The sequence below is a fragment of the Hippocampus bargibanti genome, linkage group LG11 (assembly GCF_051943395.1).
Source record: "Hippocampus bargibanti isolate YZ-2025 linkage group LG11, ASM5194339v1, whole genome shotgun sequence".
Classification (NCBI taxonomy): Eukaryota; Metazoa; Chordata; class Actinopteri; order Syngnathiformes; family Syngnathidae; genus Hippocampus; species Hippocampus bargibanti.
This window is the reverse complement of record NC_142744.1, coordinates 15720527-15739296: the sequence shown is the minus strand read 5'-3', so window position 1 is coordinate 15739296 and position 18770 is coordinate 15720527. Positions and strand designations below refer to the sequence as shown.

General features: G+C 40.3%; 2 protein-coding genes across 2 annotated transcripts; one reads left to right on the top strand and one right to left on the bottom strand.

The window, feature by feature from the left end:
* The first annotated feature begins 962 nt into the window (after window positions 1-962).
* On the top strand, window positions 963-2108 carry LOC148891782 (beta-1,3-galactosyltransferase 2-like). The gene is made up of 3 exons (XM_089008681.1): window positions 963-981; window positions 1023-1112; window positions 1176-2108. The coding sequence occupies exons 1-3, from the start codon at window positions 963-965 to the stop codon at window positions 2087-2089; spliced, it is 1023 nt and encodes a 340-aa protein (XP_088864807.1). The 3' UTR covers window positions 2090-2108.
* A 4515-nt stretch (window positions 2109-6623) lies between these two features.
* On the bottom strand, window positions 6624-18767 carry cdc73 (cell division cycle 73, Paf1/RNA polymerase II complex component, homolog (S. cerevisiae)). Its single transcript, XM_089008578.1, has 17 exons — window positions 18608-18767; window positions 17965-18070; window positions 16136-16205; window positions 15983-16045; window positions 15701-15753; window positions 15293-15381; window positions 14985-15198; window positions 14316-14414; window positions 13881-13959; window positions 13732-13796; window positions 13237-13294; window positions 12765-12800; window positions 12394-12481; window positions 12140-12301; window positions 8903-9003; window positions 8673-8814; window positions 6624-7887 (listed from the first exon to the last, which is right to left on the bottom strand). Exons 1-17 carry the CDS (start codon window positions 18736-18738, stop codon window positions 7851-7853), a joined length of 1593 nt encoding a protein of 530 aa, XP_088864704.1. The 5' UTR covers window positions 18739-18767; the 3' UTR covers window positions 6624-7850.
* Between the last annotated feature and the right edge of the window lie 3 nt (window positions 18768-18770).

The window sequence follows — 18770 nt, the reverse complement described above, 5'->3', positions numbered from 1 at the left end:
TACATCCACTGAGAATTAAATATGTCTGCACTATGTAAGCCTTCAATACATTACTAAACAATTAGATTTCAAGAACGATTAAGCATGTGAATCAAACCTGTGAAGATGGAGGACACTGATTCGCTGTGGCGACCCCTTGAAGGGAAAATCTGAAAGGGAAAGAAGAAAATGAAGCCCATCTGTTGCTTTTTTTGTTTTCTCTTCTCATACGTGTCACATTTCATACTTGGTCAGTCTGATTTTGAAAGCCAATGGAGTGAACGTAACAGTCATGAATATACAGTGTTGCAATTGACCAGAAATCACCTCTTTCATCTAGAACTGCATTATGTAACAAAGACGGTACAGAAAGTGCTTAAGAATGAATGACTCTGTGTCTTTGTGTTTTCATATTATTTGTTATTTAGGTTTTTTTTGTTCTTTTGACTTTAAGACGGCGCCGTAACAGTGGCTGCCTTTCCATCAACTCATGTATTTTGTTTGTCTAATTTCATTCCTGTCATCATTTCGCTGCTGTGAAATTTAAATTTCTCCACTGCGAGACTAATAAAGGCAAATCCAATCCAATCCAAATATCGTACAGTAAGGCACACATTCACGGTTGTCATCAAATGGTGAGTATAGTTTTTGCTTTTTTGAATGTTGCTGTGCCGATGACCATTTTGTGTTTGGGGGGCCTTTTACTGAGCGAGTTGCTTGTTCTGTAGCCATAAAGGAACATAGGTCTTCTTGTGCCTGTCCCAAGCCTGGATAAATACAGAGGGTTGTGTCAGGAAGGGCATCCGACGTAAAAGCTTGGCCAAAACAAAGATGTGAATCAAACCTCTGAAGATGGAGGAGACTGATTGGCTGTGGCGACCCCTTGATGGGAAAAGCCGAAAGGAAAATATGATTCTTATTGAGGGTCAAAAGATGGTAATTCAGAAATAAAGCATCTTGTGCACATACACTGTGAATTAAATATGTCTGCACCGTGTAACTGTAAGCCTTCAATACATTCCATTATCTTCTCTGTCTCCTAGGTTGCCTACCGCCAGATCTTCACCATTTACTTACGGATAGGAATCAGAGAAAAAAGCACGGCGATCCCTTGACTGTGCCATTACAAAACAGTAAGATTTCAAGAATGATGAAGCTGGTAGTTCTGCTGTGTCACATTTGGCCAAACATTACAGGCAATCATACAGAGATGTCCAAAGTTGAAGGACTTGAAAGAGACAAATCAGCTTTGGCATCACTGAAGCTCACCACGATGAACCAAAGCGAGGTGGGAGACTCGAATGACGGCGGAATCCAGGGCCTTTTTCCTTACATCATCAACGAACCGTTCAAATGTCGAGAGACTCATACAGCGCCATTTCTGGTGTTCATTATAACTACCGAGGCCTGGCAGGTGGAAGCAAGGGCCGCAATACGACAGACCTGGGGGAATGAGACTTTGATCCGAGGTGTGCCAGTCGTTCGAATCTTTCTGCTGGGAAAACAAGAGGGTGAGGCGTCAAACCACCAGCAACAGATTCTCCAGAAAGAAAGTCGGAAATATCATGACGTCATTCAACAGGATTTCTTGGATTCGTACAACAACCTGACTTTAAAGACCTTGTTGGGCCTCCACAGGGTGGCCCGGTACTGCTCACGGGCCAGCTATGTCATGAAGACTGACAGTGACATGTTTATCAATACAGAAAACCTGATTCTGAAGTTGCTCAGACCAGAGCTGAAGCCCAAGACCTACTATCTCACCGGATATTTATTCCGCAATAGTAAACCCATCCGGAACAGAATGAACAAGTGGTATATTTCCGAAAAGGAATACCCAAACTCGACATATCCCCCTTACTGTTCTGGGACGGGCTATATGCTCTCCGGAGACTTGGCTCTGAAATGTTACACAATATCTCGAAGTGTGTGCCAGTTGCATATGGAGAATATAGATGTGGGACTTTGTATGGTCAAGCTTGGCTTGGAGCCCACCGACCAACCCAAACCATTTCTGTTCCACTTCTGGCGGGTGCCGTTGAAGGAATGCAACTACAATCGTTTGATAACATCCCGTCAGTTTCAGACCTGGGAAATAATCCAATATTGAAATAGAATTCAAAACTACAAGACAAAATGTACCTTCAACCCTGTGGAATTAGAATCATAAAGCCTTTCTTAGATCCACAAATAGGGAAATTTGCAATCTACAGCAGCAATTTGAAAGAGAAGGAGATAAAAACAAAGTATTCTAAGCATAATAGAAATGTCAGACGACTGAAATGTATAACTGTGCAAAAAATATTTGACATATGTAATTGTATTAAGTCAACATAAGGTGGCTGAGTAATTTACCAGTGTTTGAAATAACGTCTGCCCCGAGGCCCGGGGCGTACAACTTTTACGTCGGGCGGAAAACTTTCAAAACATCTCGGCAACGGGTGGCCGACAACTTTCGACAAAAATATTTTTTTTCAAATCAAACGTTTTGCTTTATTCAATAAAGCAAATGCTACAAGCAAACCGCTACAAGCCACGTGGACTCCTCTTTCTAAGTGCCTTTTAAAACTTTGAAGTACACTTGACAGTCACGGTCTACTCCAGGGGTGGGCAAACTTTTTGACTCGCGGGCCGCAATGGGTTCTAAAATTTAACAGAGGGGCCGGGCCAGGAGCATTTGGAGGCAGTGTATGGGCCAGAAATACTACACCTAAAGCATTTAAGGACAACCGACTCCTCCGGATGTCGTTGTGTCCATAATTTGTAAAACCACTTCAAATGACTTCGACTGAGCGTATTTTACAAATATTCCACAGCATATAGCTATAGTTTACGTTTTAAGACTCGCGCTGAATATTCATGAAGTCTTGTTTTCGAGTTGATGACAATGCCCATGTGACGTCACATTTGGACCGCCCCTGACTGAGAAAGTGACACACAATGCATTTTACGGTACTTTGTTTGGTCTGAAAACTTCGTGTTGATGGCGAAATTAGAATGAAACCACATAAATAACGCCATGGTGAATCGTTGTGTGTTGCACCAAGACTTCTATTTGATATTCGCTGACACAAATTCCCAGCAGACAAATAAGCCCATTTCCAACGGAGCTTGGGCGCCATCTTTTACATTTTCTGGGTGCTACATTGCTGTCATTGACGGCTCGAATTGATATGAGAGGACTCCTTTAATTGATTGCAAACATTTATGCTTTCCTCTTCATAACTATTTGAATCATATTCATAACTGGATGAGTAACAAGAAAGCATATTCTCCGAATCTGAAGCCATTGTTTTGATTCTTAAGCAAGGCAAGACGTCTTGGAGTGACGTCACGAACAAGGAGGTGGGACCTTCTGAAACTGGCCATTACCAGATTCATTTTGAAGTCATTTTTATTTGTGTATTTTTCATTTGACTAAAAATATCAGCCTGCGCGTTTTGGGTATTTTCGATGCTATAAAACGTTTTTCTGATGTCAGTAGAAAACAAAAAAAAAATGGTGCTGGTTGTCCTTTAAATGTACACAGTAAGAGCACAGTAAGAACACTACAACCCAATTTATTAACTGTCTTTCAAATGTGAAAAATATCCCTGATCAGTTAATACATTTGGCTCAAGGAATATGCAAGATATGGCGTTTACATACTATTTCGCAGATGCTGGGAGGAGGAAATGGAAATAGATTAAAATAACATATGCACTGTGATTGATCAAGATTGCGTCTGTTTTTAATAAGTTTCAATCGCAGGGGCAAAGTTAACGAAATCAACATTTATTGAAAAATGGAATCACTTTCAACATTCAAAACATATTATTCCACAACGAAATATTCAAGATCAATAATACCTACTTGTGATAAATTCCGCAAAATCATGGATGGATATTGTCTAGACCGCGCGCTCTACTAACTCCACGGACGCCCTCGACTTCACGCGCAAACAGTACACGTGTACCGTCGCCAAGCACATAGACATAGGCTACCTGCAGTTGAAATTTCCATACTCGGCACGGCAGCAAATCAGAAGCGTGCTTCTTTCTTCCGGACTTTCGCAAGCGTAATAAAGTCGTGCATTTGCATATCATTTTCCAAAGTAGATGCACAGAACCCTAGCCCAGAAGACAGATTCAAAAGAAGCTAACAACATATGTGACGCTACAAAACCTAAATTTACATTAAACCGTGACTGTACGTGAGACTTATGAAAGGGGCTTAGTGGCTTGTAGAGCGCCATGCAAACGCTGCATAGAGCACCATGATTATAAATGATTACTGCAGCAAAATCTACAGCCATGGACTAATACCGTAAATTAAGCAAGGTAGCATTTGTGATAGGAACATCCGTAATTAAAAAAAAAACTTTATACTGACAATGTTATTGGCAATTCGTGCTTCGGTCTATACCGTGACTGCAAAGTGCACTTGAGAGTTTTGAAAAGCGCTTAGAAAGAGCAGTCCACGTGGCTTTTAGCAGACAACGTAACGCAAACATTGCAGTCGTCTTATGGCCGAGCAGGCAACTTTATGGCCGGGCAGGAAACTTTTCAGAGTTGTCTGCCCGTGTGTCCGCTAACTTTTTGTCATGAGTTTCAGACACTGTATTTACAATGTAATGCAGTCCTGAATTTTTTTCTTTCCCAAGTGTGATTATTAAGATGCCTGACAAGACACTTTCTTGCAGTGCGGGCAATACGGTGTCTGGCTGAAGGAGCTACCCAGTGCTGTCAGGGTCGGTGGGAGAGGCTGTCCATCATAGCTTTTAGTTTAGCTAGCAATGAAATGATTCCAGCCGAATCATTCTTAATAAAGAAACTGCTGCAATGACTGCCCACTTGTGTTCAAACAATAAAGTCAGCCACAAAATACGTAGCAACAACATCAAAATGCTTTCTAAAGGGTGTTTTGCTCCTCATAAGACAACCAAAATATTAAAACCAGTCTGCAAATGAGTCCTACTCCATGGCGGAGTATAACATAGCTTTTCAGAATCAGAATAATCTTTATTGCCAAGTATGTAGAACACACAAGGAATTTGTTTCCGGTAGAACATGCTGCACTAGTATCGTCGTCAAAAAAAAACTGCTAAGTGGCACTATGCAGTTCCATTTTGGCTACTGTTGAAAGAGTTGAAAGAGTTCAAAGGGGGGAAGAAGCTGTTTAAATGTCTGCTGGATTCAATACCTTTTTCGATACCATTTTTGAAAAAACTCATGTACCGCATTTTATTTGAATGTGCACGCGTACATAAAGTGCATCTAACTTCGGGGTGACTTTACAGCTGGTAAACGTTTGTCTGTAACTTACAGTCAAAGGTCTTTCCAACGCAACAAAATGCAACAAAACACACATTTAGGTACAAGGTACATTTCTCACAAGCAGAAAACAGAGGGCTTCTTAGTGGACTTTATGGTACATGTACCGCATATTTATACTTATTTTTCCCACCCAAATTTTTTTTAAATGAAAAAAAAAAAAAAAGTTGTTGAATCGAACAACCTCAATTACTTCCAGAGTTCAATAGAAAAGAAAGTCTAAGATGAGCTATGACTGGAAATTTGTTTTCGAAGTACCTTTCTTATTTGTGACATACAGTATATACTCACACAAAAAAATAACTACAATTGAGGCGATTCGGCTTTCTGGTAACTATTCAAACTATTTCAGAAATCAGAAATCGGGAGATTTTCGTACTTGAGACTCTGGTGTGTGTTAAAATAATGTGAGCATTACAAAAGTGTACATTTGAAGCAAATAAAACAAAAAAATGCTTTCATTGTTTATTTATACACTCAATTGGTATAAAATGTATTTTGTTTTGAACATTTTGTTTCACCTTACAAATGAACTTGTCTGTATTGTGTCAATAATTGCTTTATAAAGTGAATATTGTGGTTAAAATCGGAAGTCTCCCGACCAAATTAGGACTTAACATGTATGACTATTAGAAAATAAAGCTTCAAGATGCTTCATGAACCATTTTTATTGAACCCACAAAATGCCACTGTGTTCAACATAGGAATGAAAGCACACTAACTTGCAATTTCTGAAACCACTTTCTTTCAAGCAGCAGTGGGATCTTGAGGAGTCAACAAAATACAATTGGTTCATCATGAAGCAACTTCACACTTCATTTTTCCATTGCTACCTTTTGGTTGACAATTCACGATGAACCTAAAATTCACAAGTAAACTTAACCTTAACTTTTTAATGAATGTCCAACCTGTATGTGGCCAAATGAAAAAAAAATATTTTATTTTATTTAAAAAAAAAATATGAAAATTTGCAAAGATCTCCACTTTATTAGCCCTTTTAATGATTTTTCTAATATATTTGTATTATCTGTGGCAATTGTTGATATTGTAAACCACACGTGACCACTTTTGAAGCGACCAACCGCCCGCGATCTACCCGACTTTGCATGTGCGTGCACCCAAAAATGCACACGTGTGCATATGCTCCCACGCACTACATGAACAGCCGGAACAGCCCTGAAAATAAACAAAACTGAAACACATGTACAAAAAAATACCCCTGCATCCTATTTTAGATGGCTCCCTCTTGCAACACACCTGAGAGAGTAGTAAATTACGTCAAAATGACTTTCAAAAATGAGGACAATATTAAATGAAATACACTGCTCATGGTTCTTCCAAAAGCATTGTAGTTTAATGCTGAGTGATTCAATTTTAACAATGCAAATTCAAGTAAATACAAATTCAGTTTTCCAATGCACATTTTCAAGTTTTCTGATTCAAATTCAAATACAGTAAAGTCTCGTTATATCGATATTCAAGGGAGTCCGAAAAAATATCGATATAACCGGGACTATCGATATATCCGACCCTGTTTGCATGTAATTTTCTCCGTGCGTGCATAGAAATAGTATCGATATAACCGGGACTATCGATATATCCGATATCGATATAACGAGACTTTACTGTATGTTCGACAGATTCAGTTTTTGGCAGCACATATTCTATTTAAACCCATACGATAGCCTAAGAGTCCATGTTTGGAAGAATCGAATGACAAAATAAAATCAGACTTTCAGATTTGATTGTTCTGTGAATGAATTTGTGATTGCTGCTGATGCGTTTTATTTAGAACTCAAAATGAAGCTGATGGCTGCCTCGTAGACTGACTCTTTGTTTTCTTTCTTGTAAATGCGACAGTTTAAAATCAAACAGTGTCACACCCGCACCTTTCTGGTCGGCTTTATTGTCTTCTCACTTCAGAAACCAAATTGTCCAAGGCTCAATAATGACACCAATGAAGGAAACACGAAGTTTGTAACAGAGTCATTGAATGTCCGAGTATTTCAAAAACCATGTGTCCAAAACAAAGTCGACAAGAGACTTCTAAAGTATTAAATCTGTTTATCTCTTCGCCAAAGCGCTTTGCGTTGCGGTTTGATGTATATACATGCTAAAGTCCTACACAGCCAAACTCGCTAACGCACTTGGCCAATTGTGAGTTCACCAATGGTTGAGTCACACAGTTCCTCTTCACTCAGAACAAACTTGCAGCTTAAATGCGTTTTTGTGTGTGTTTATTTTTATTTTATTTTTTGTGCTGATTCATTTTTTTTTTGATAGAAAAGTAGTATTTTTGCCCATGTTGGAACATAAGAAAATAAAATAAAAAAAACATTCCAACAATGCCCAGCGCACCTAAATTACTTCTTTGAGTAGATTTGCATTACAAGTTGTCGAGTAGTCCCTTTGCGGCTCCACTATTCCTCTCCGAGGAGCATCATGTTAGAATATGGAATGGCCGCACAACATGGGGAAAGAGGAGCCGAGCAGAGTCGTGTAACAGGGTCTGGAGGTTTGATCAGGATATTCCAGGGCTTTGGCCGCTGCTATTTGAATTTAAAACCTGAGGTGAGATTTGTGTTTCACCATATATCTGGAGGGCAGAGAAAAAAAGTCAGTTTGTGCCTTTAATCTAACTGCTAACAAAAAATGGTAAGGTTTAGATAGGCTCAAAGCTAAGGTAGAGAGGAATAGATTTTTTTGTATTTGTCCTCATCAAAGTTATTATAGATAACTAGAACAAATCAAATACAACCCAGAAGTATGTTCAAAAACAGAATTGTTTAAATCCCAAAAGCATGTGTCCCATCATAATCTATGTAAAAAAAAAAAAAAAAAAAATACAGTCTAGAAAACTCTGACGAAGGCGGAAGTATACGCCGAAACATGTCAGGTATTTGAAACACCTACAATACACTGTCTGTAAAATAAGAATCTGTTTTAAATAAGCCTAGAAAACGTTTTAGTTGATATATTTCAAGTGAGTTTTGAGGGTTTATTTTATCCTATTCATTCCACGATTGCTTTACATCTATGTCTACTACGTATGGCCATCTCGCCACAAAAGAGGATTTGACAGGGTTTTTCAATATACAGTACACAGGTGTGAACCGACAGTTTAATTGGAAAGTGGTATAATTCAGTTTAACTCAGTGGGATTGTGGTTGAATTCAATACTGTATGGTTCAGTTCAGGAGATTGATTTCATGACATTTTTTTTGTAATTTTACATGTATTACAATTAATTCATTAACATGTTCCTGGTGGATCCCCCCCCCCGCCCATGTTGTCCTATCTCTCCAATAAAAGGTAATTCGATAACTGTGGGGTGTATTCATTCATCAAACTCAAAGGTGGTGTGTGCCAAATGCTTGTTACCTGTCCAGGGTCTCCCAAAAGCGAAGGAAGACGGGCCGGTCCAGATGGCGCCGGTGGCGGCTGAGCTCCAGGACCGTCACATCCCACTTCTGCACATTGAGGTCCGTCTTGGCCTCATCATATTTCAGATGAAAGGCTCGAACTGAAGGCAACACGTTCATAATTGAGTTTGAGGATGGGCGGCTTCCACGTTCCTTGCAGCGACCGAGAAGGCAAATATTGTAGCTTACTCTTGGCAAAAATGTCGACAGGGGAGCCATCAGGCAGCAGCCAGGGCCAGCCCTTAAACTGCCAGGCAGGACCCTGCACAAACACGGCCACCACTCGGTCCCTGTAAAACAAAGAAAAACGCAAAAGCAAATAAAGAAAACTTGAAACTACCACCTGTCTTGAAGATCCCATTACAAAAAAAAATTGGGGAGGAGGGAGCGGTTCTTATAGATCAATTGACAGTACAGTGAGACCTCGGTTTACGAACCCCTTGACTTACGAACTTTTTGGTTTACTAACGTTACATTTATGAAAATTTTACCTTGGCATCCGAACTATTTTTCAGGATACACAGTGAGCTGCACAATGAGTGATGTGTCGTCCGCGAACGAGCCTGTTTTTCTAACAAAATGGCAGCCGACCGCATTTATTTCTCTCTTCCCCGCCCCCAGTCTTCGGTTAAAGCCACATGATTGGTCAAGAACGCAGCAGTGTGGGATGGGGTTATAGAGAGAGAGTGAGAACATTCTCCAAAAATCAAAATGGCCTTCGGTTAAAGCCACGTGATTGGTCAAGAACTCAGCAATGGGTGGGTGGGGTGTTAAACATTAAAGGACAACCGACGTCTCGGGACAAGTTGTGTCCATAATTTGTAAAATGGCTTCAAATGACTTCTACTGAGCGTATTTTAATAAGATTCCACTGCATATAGCTATATTTTACGTTTTAGGACTTGCACTGAATATTCCGGAGGTCTTGTTTTTGAGTTGGTGACGAGTCCGTACGTGACATCACTGAAGGAACGCCCCTGACTGAAAAAAAGGACACATTGTAGCAGTCCTTCCATCACGTCAATGCATTTTGCTGTGCTTGTTTGGTCTGAAAACGTTGTGTTGCACCAAAAAGAGCCAGAAGAGGGCGACCAAGCTCCATATAAGGAATTTATCAGCCTGTGGAAATGGGCTGATTCATTCCTCACAGGAGCTCGGTCGCCATTTTCTGCCTCTTTTTTGGTGATCCATTTCCCCCCAATGTTGCCTCAAAATGGCACGGAATAAATTCTTCAATCGATTGCAAAATGAATGCTTTCCTCTTCAGAACTATTTGAATCATATTCATAACCGGATGTGTAAAAAGTAAGCATATTCTCCGAATCTGAAGACATTGTTTTGATTCTCCAGCAATGCAAGACATCTTGGCGTGACGTCACGAACTGGGGGCGGGACTTTCTGAAAATGCCCAATTTGCAGCTCAATTTTTTTGCAGATTTTGGACACTTTAAGTCATTTTTATTGGTGTTTTGCATTTGAATAAAAATATCATACTGCGTGTTTTGGGTATTTTCGATGCTATAAAACTTTTTTCTGATGTCAGTTAGGAAACAAAAAAGTGACGTCGGTTGTCCTTTAAAGAGACAGGCAGACAGAGAAAAAGTGAGAGGAAAAACACACACACACACACACACACGAAAGGGAGATGACAGAGTTTTAAACCAAAAAACTAAAGTGAAAAATAAAAGAAAAACATAAAAGAGGTGAGAGAATGGATAGAAAACAGTGAAATTTAGCCTCGTTTCAACTTTGAAAATTCAAAAGCATAGTGGAGACTGGAAGGTTAAAATATCCCATCAATAAGGCTCCACAAATAACCCGCACAAGTCATCTGTACACTTGATGCAAAAAGCTATCAACCTAGCTAAACAGATCACAATTGAGGAAGAACCAGATACAATTATCACAGAGAAAGCACCTACAATAGATCATTCCTCAAGATGGTGAAAGAAGAAGGTTACGTTCCTCATCAAGTGTTTAATGCTGAGGAAACCGGCCACTCCATTCCATCAAGCAATTAACGACCATCACAAAGGTAAATGAAATGACTTTATTGTACAGTACAGTTTATTTCTTTAATCATAAACCATAGCACATTTATTATACATTAAATAAGGTATATTTTGTGCAGTTTTAAGGCTTTGAAAATTAGAAAGAAGAAAATTATGTTTTATGTGGACCTGGGAACGCATTATTGTCATTTTAATGGTTTCCTATGGGAAAGTAATTCTTGCCATACACACTTTTCGCCTTACACACTCTGTCTGGGGACCAATTAAGTTCGTAAGCCAAGGTCCCACTGTATGAAATTCTACTTTCAGTATTTCTATTTGTTGTTTCCTAAAAACCATGCCAGCATATGAAGGCACTGAAAAAATACTGCCACGCGCTTGAGCTCCACGAAGCTGCTGCCTGTTGATTTCAGTGAGGCGTCCGTGTTGTTGGTGCCACAAGTTTGGCAATTAAGCAAACTCAAAGTGTCAATTCGTCGGTTCGAGCCCAAGAACTCAGAACACAAGGACTGAATTGGTGTCCGCTGCACATTGTCAGAGTTGAACATATCTGGTGTTCAAGATTTCTCTGTCGTTATATACCACAGAGTTATACACAAACAGTTACAGCCTTCATTTCTTCTATCATTTCATGTGTTCTTCCATCACGGTTTTATTCGGGGTCGCCACAAAAATGGACAAAATCCGACTTCAACTGAGATAAAGGACAGCGGGAAAAAAAATCATTGGCACCACCCTATCATGTCTTGAAGACTTACACACTGCAAGAACCAAGACAAGGGCATGGAAAATCCTATTGGACCCTCCGCACCCTGCCCACAACCTTTGCCAGCTCCACCCATCAGGCAGGCGCTACCAATCCATGCACACCAAACCCAGCAGACAGTTAAACAGCTTCTTCTGCCTTCCTAAACAGTAGCCCAAATCTAACTGTATAGTGCTTCTTTGCAATTTTGCACAACCCCGTGGAACAGCATCCTGTTCTAATCATTGTAGCTCTATCTCTGTACTCAGCCATACCCCTGTTACTGACCAATATAATCTCCAGCACAAGACACTGAGGCGCTCATGGCCATTTGCATAATGGCACGTGTTGGACTACAAATACAGTGATCACTTTAAAATGGTTCACTGATTTTCTGAACAAACTGTACAATTGTTATCATATTTCATTCTACCACCGATCACTGTAGCTCTGCTTTATACTTTGCGCAGTTGTACCTGAGACGTACTACTTACCTACCATACTTATTTGTCATTTTTTTATGATACTAGAGCAGCGTGTTCTACGGGAGGCAAATTCCTTGTCTGTTCTATACATGTGGTCAATAAAGATTATTCTGATTCTGAATAAAACCGATTAACACATTATGCCTTATTAGTATTATTTTTCTAAAATGTTCTGACAATTTACCAGTCCTGCGGTGCCAGTTTGAGAGGTTGGTCGATGACTCTATAGGGCACGGTGACGGAGAGCATGTTGCCACCGGGTTGGATCTGGTCTTTGCGTCTCTGGAGAAGAACCTCATTGTCGCGTTGGATACCTTGCTTTTTTTTCTCGTCGGAGGTGACAAATCTGGAGGGAGGTAAAGATCCAACTGATTCCAGGCCACCTCATCCACCCCTCAGACCCCACTAAAACCTATAAAATGTGACGGTGAAACGTACTTGAGGTCTTGCAGCAGATCCTTTGCGTTAAGCATTGTGATGAGTGAAGTGGTGGCGGCCGGGATGATGATAATGGGCGTGCGCGAGCCTGGAGGGAGAATGCCATTGTCGTGTTGTCCAATATATGCAGAGTATATATGTATCGATACATAAGCATAAACCCAAGTTCATTACATTTATCGTTACACCCTTATACTCACACATATAATTTTCACTTCAGCGCAACTAGTACTTAGCAAAACTTTTGACACTTTTCAGGTCAGTTCCAAAACTGTTCTACGAGTTAAACAGCTCTGACAAAAAGAAACCGCTGCGTAATATTTTCATGCTTGAAAAAAATAGATCAATACAAATGGAAAGTTTAGTCTTGCCTTTTTTCTGATTCGGTGGCGGTCTGGCTTGCGAAACTAGAAGACAAACAGAAACAGATGCATTATGGCGTGTCACTGCTCTTACGCAAGAGTCACTTACCCTCGCATAAGAAAAAGTACAGTAATTTGTAACAGATTCTTGTATTACAGACAATGGCGTTACACATATCAAAAGTATTGATAGCTGGATTTGAGAATCTATTTCAGGGCATCAAGATCTGATCGTGGACATTGACAAGCACTAAATATCAGTGATAGTGATGATGAGATTATATATTTTTGATCGGGCTCTGGGTCTGAGGATTTCACAGGAACAATCGTTTGAAGTCGCGTGTCATTTTCAGGGATAATTTTTTACGGCACTGAAAAACAGTTTCCCATAAAAACTACCGCACGCTAGTTGACTGTACGCGATTGAATCTCTCAAGTACCCACGCTTGCTTCATCATGAGCAACAAGCTGTTGAATTCACCTGGGCGTGGTACAGGCTGAAGTGCAGGGGTCTGAGCCTTGCGAGCAGAAGCCCCTTCCTGAAAAAGAATGTGATATCGAGGTTTATAAATGAGAGTACCGACTCATCTAGATTTCAGTTGTCATTTTGAAAGAAACATACAGCGTGATGTAAAAGACCCAATGCAATTTCATCAAGCCAAGTTCTGATCCGATCAAATATCATTTCAGCTGACAGGATCACATAACAATCTGTCTGCCGTTAGAATTACTATTCTAACTATTTTGAGTTGCTCTCAATCATGTGATGTGAATGCGTGCGTGTTCAAACGATTTTATCTTTATGACCATGGGTATTCCGGCATGGTCCAGTCCAATGCGCAAACCAACAATAAGGCAGTCACCAGGAAGTTATGAACAACTGCTGTTTCGAACGGCTTTTACGAAGAGCAGGTAATCCATGTTGAATATTTTCAACAGCTTCTGGTGTTCTACAAATTGGATTAGAAGAGCTTACCGTCACTGATTTCAGAGTCATTCCATGGTAGGTCCCCATGGTATCAATCTTGAAACCCTCAGTTTCTGCAACCATCAATTAAAAACAGCATCATTCATTGGCACAATTTTGGATTCCAATAAATGAAACGTGCACAGGTCCACACTGACCCTCTTTTCCTTTGAATCTCTCCTGATCGTATCTGTTGTAGGCGGCCGGCACTGGCTGCTTGTTCCTTAGCGAAGGGTCCTGGAAAATATCCGTCTTCGTTAGCAACGGCATCATAATGTTGCAGAAGACACAATTCGTGGAAAATGACGTTCTGGCTACAGTATTGGTTAGTGTACACCCAAAAGGGTTGCTGGAGCGCCTGCCGTCAGTGAGAAATGACAGAAATGAGTGAAATTATTGAGCTTTGCTATTTCCGAAAAAGTGTTTGCATGCCAGCCACAGAGTTTGTTGTGATTGTGAAGTCTAAATTCTGGTTCATTTAAATAATACTGCATTTACAAAGAAATTGTACACCCACAACTTGGCAGGTGGGCCGGGTGAAGAATCATCATTCTATGCTGTTACACTGGCGAGAATAAGACAAATATTCTTACCAGTTGAGTTGTGTTCTGTGTTGGTCTTTGCTCTGGGGCTCGACCTTCTTCTCTGGCTTTCACTGACTGAAGAATGGCAAAGATGTTCTTGGAGAAGTTCTGCAACAGATGAGTAGGAGCAAGTTCAGACAAATGCAGAGACTTATTTCGTCAACTGCAAAAAGCGAAACTAAAATGCATTTGCGCATATATGCAGACTTTTCTTTTCTCTGTCCTCCAGCGATTGTTGAAAAACTCACCTAATTATATCACTCTTGTAGTCAGGATGAAGCCGCACTTAAAATACTTTAGACAAATAACTTTGAAACCACTGAGCTGTTTCTTGGCGGGAAGTAACTATGCTGGAGTGAATGGAGGGGCTTCTTCTGGAAGAAAGGTGTTGCTATGCTACAATCGTGTGGCATTTACACAGTTACAAACCTTTACAAGCTGACAACTGCTAACCGATTTTTGTCATTTGTTGCAGGGCTCATTCCACCTCGCATGACAAATACATTTTATTACAGAGGCTATCATACGATCTCATATGCAAATATTCCATAGAATGGTATATGTAACTCCAGTCTGTTATATTTTTCAATGCCAAGAAAAAAAGGAGAGGGGAAAAAGGTATTTGGGGAAAGATGCATCAAATTGATTTGGGACTATTAACTTTGTGTGCACTTTGACCTTTCCAGTGCTCTGGAGAATGGTTGTCCTTGTCCTCCACACCCTTTCCCTGCTGACAATGTCTCTAGTCACATCTACTTCAGCATCCACAAAACTTCTCTGTTTAACAGTGATGTCGTCATCCAGATCCGTTTTGATGGTGGACCGCTTTTTGGCCATAATCTTTGCTTTAATGGCTGCAATTTTCTCCACCGACATGGCCTCAGACAGGGATCTGCAGGAGCAGGAAGCAGAGAATTTTAGGACCCGCAGTTGTTTACTGTGCTGCATTTATCCCACTGAACATACATACTATATGGACAAACTACCTGATCTGGTCGGTCTGTACAATACCCTCCTTGTGGCCTTCCAAACGAGCAGCCAATCGCTCCTTATCCAGACGCACTCGTTCTTCATCCTGTGAAAGGGAGAACAAGATAATGCACAGAAGTCAAAATGTTGTGTTATACGAGGAGGAGTCAACCAGCGTGCATTGGTACTGAATTCGACAAATGGATGCTAATCGGCAAGATACAAGTTCTAAGTTACAACAAGGAAATGAAGGAAGAGTTGTGTCACTGTCTGAATGGACACACAAACACAACATTGTGCAGACCTGGTGGCATCTTTGTCCAAGCCAATGGATGATGAACCTAGATTATGTTGATAGGTATGTGATGTATCGGTTATCCTATACTTTGCGTGAAAGGGGCTTTCGATTCGTGCAAAATAATCACCTCAATCCTCGGTTTTTTGGCTTCTGACGACACCTCATCGGCAGCTCTTTTCACTGAGAAAAATAAAAACAATATCAATGTGGCCCTTTGTATAAAATGTGATTTGAAAGTACAAACTGTAGATGATAATTTTAACTAGTAGTTCTAAGCTGCGTACATCACCACCATTTTGCTCAAGCATATCAGAAAATCAGTGTTAACATGTAATACAAGATGTATGACTGTATTTTACTAAAATCTTCCACTAACTACCAATGCAATGTACTAAAATGGAGTGGTTACCTTGTGTTGGCCTTTGCAGACCAATTTCTATAGGTGCACTTCTGTCAATACTAGTCGATGTCGCTGTGAAGAGAAAAGAAAAAGAGACTTGATTAAAACTTTGTCCACAAGAATACATTAAAGTGGGTTGGTCACATTCTCGATGCTACTTACAACTCTCGCCATTAAGGTAAGAAAGCAAGCCCTTTCGATCAGGCCTTCGAACAACAGGGATGTTCTCTGTCTATGAAACCACGGAGGAATAAAATATATTAAACAACATATTGTGACTTGCATTTACAGACAAATGTGAAAGGGAAAATGAAGATGACTAAATAACTGGAATAGAACTTTCACTTTAACGGAGACACGAAGGTCTTGACAGTGATTTTAAAATGGACTAGAAAATTGGTGCCATTGTTAAATGCAGCTTCTTTCATCTTATGAAAAGCTCTTTACTCAAGGGAACTTTGAAACAGTAACGTATGCCTTTGTCACATCCCAGATGGTTTACTGTAACGCACTATATTTTGGAGTCAGCCAATTCCTCACTCAGCGTTTCCAGTTGGTCCAGAATGGTGCTGCCCACCTCTTGACTCGTACTTGTAAGCGCATGAGAACTACTCTGGCATCACTTTTCAACAATGGATGCTACTGCTTTGTGTTTGCTTTCAACATTTAGCCTGTAACAGATGTGCACATTCCACCATGACGCTTTGATTCTCTCCCCTTTCATATAGATCAGGGGTCGGGAACCTATGGCTCGCAAGCCATATATGGCTCTTTTGATGATTGCATATGGCTCGCCGATAAATATTACATATTATAATACATATTGTCGCTTTTTTCGTCGTTCATTTCCCGTTGGGGCTGTAGTTGGCGGAAAGCGCAATTTTGATTGGATGATAGTGGCCGTCATGTTGAAATAGGTAAACGCCCCTTTAAATGAGCCCAACTTGTGAACTTCAGCGTGAATGCACCGGAGCATTAGAGGAGAGAAAATGTTCTAATTCTAATTTGCAATGAAACAATACCATCGATGAAACAGTCGAATGTCAGTGACATTTTAACAAGCCCCATGTTAACGTTAGCATCGACATACTTCTGCGAGAAGTAGATTGCAGATAGCAAGTGTGAAAGCTTATGAGCCGTGTGCAGGCTAGCTAGCAGTAACTTCGCCTCTGGACCGGCAAATTGAATTTCATTCCGATCGTTTTCCTGGATTTTTACCAAACACGAGGAACGGAAAACCATCCATGTTAACGGTGAGTACTATCACAAAGTTATTTTAAATAATACATTCTTATATTTTGTTGAAAAGTGGCCGCGCATGTGTGTGTGCGCGCGCGCACGCGAGCGTTTGTATGTGCGCGCGCGGCTCTCGCTGACAAACATTTCTAAATATTTTACTTTTATGGCTCTCTTAGTCAAAAAGGTTCCCGACCCCTGATATAGATCCTCTCCTCTTTCATACAGAAAAAGAGGGTGCAGAAAGTGCTTACGATTGAACGATCGTGTCTTGCGATGTGCGATGATCGTGTTGGTATATTATTTTATTATTTATGTACATATATTGTTCTTTTGACTTCAAGATGGTACCGCGAGAGTGGCTGCCTTTCCAGCAGCTCCTGAATTTTGTGTTTCTACTTCTTCCTTTCCTCTTCCTTCGATAACTTTGCTGCTGTGAAATGTAAATTTCTCTACTGCGAGGCTAATAAAACATAATCCAATTCAATCCAGCCCTTTACTGGCTCCCAATACATTTTAGAGTTCTTTTCAACACCATATTTGTTTTCAAGTCTTTAAATGGCCTAGTCCCACTTTACCTCTCTGAGATTTATGATTTAGCCTTTGCTTTTGTGTGCTTTCCACTGCCTTTGTCATTTATTTATTGTTTTGATGTTTGTTGTTACACCAATTATTTTTGCTTCACATACAGCACGTCGGATATAGCGTCGGTTGTATTAATGTCTTGAATAGAGTGAGTGTTTTAAAATACTTACTGCAGCTCTTCGCACATAGGACGGATGGGGTAGGTGTACATTGTTGAGCAAGAACAAAATAGAGTCGAGTGTGTAGTATTCTTTGGGCTGGCCCTCTTTTCCGGTTCTGGAGGGATAAAACACAGACGTGGTTCTGTTCAGTCGATATTTACGCAAAGCTGCGTTTGCAACTTTAGCATCGTACAGAACACTTACAAATGATCACTGCATAACCAACTCGTCATTGGTTAGTTAATTTTCCACACATAAACAATGGGCTTTTTTGTCAACACGAACAAAGATGATTATATACAACCCGAGCTGTTTTTAAACACCGCCGACCCCGATAACCACAACTAACAGTAGAGTCAAGTCAAGTAGAGTACACTGTACTCTACTCTACTTGACAACACGCCTTGGTGCCAAGTTTAGTGTTGCATGGCAAGCCAATAAAATTTTACGCTCTATATTTACACACCCGTGGTTGTCATTACAAGTGGCCTTGGTTGTTGACACATATAAAGTGATTAACTTATAAAGTATGGAAGTTTAAGAGTTACGTTAGCATTTGGTAGCTATCTGTCTATAGATTACTCATAGCACAAACGAAGCATAATATGCAGGCCTGCAAAATACAATGGCAAAAGAAAAAACACTGACGCACCCCCAGATAATATAGTTGGTCTTGACATTTTTCGGCCAGGAGAACTCGCCAAATATAACTTCATCTCCCTTTGCGACGATTTCCTTTTTCTGGATATTATACTGCCGAAGAACACTCAATACATCCGCCATCTTCACTTGCCTGTGTCGAAGTGCGTTTGGAA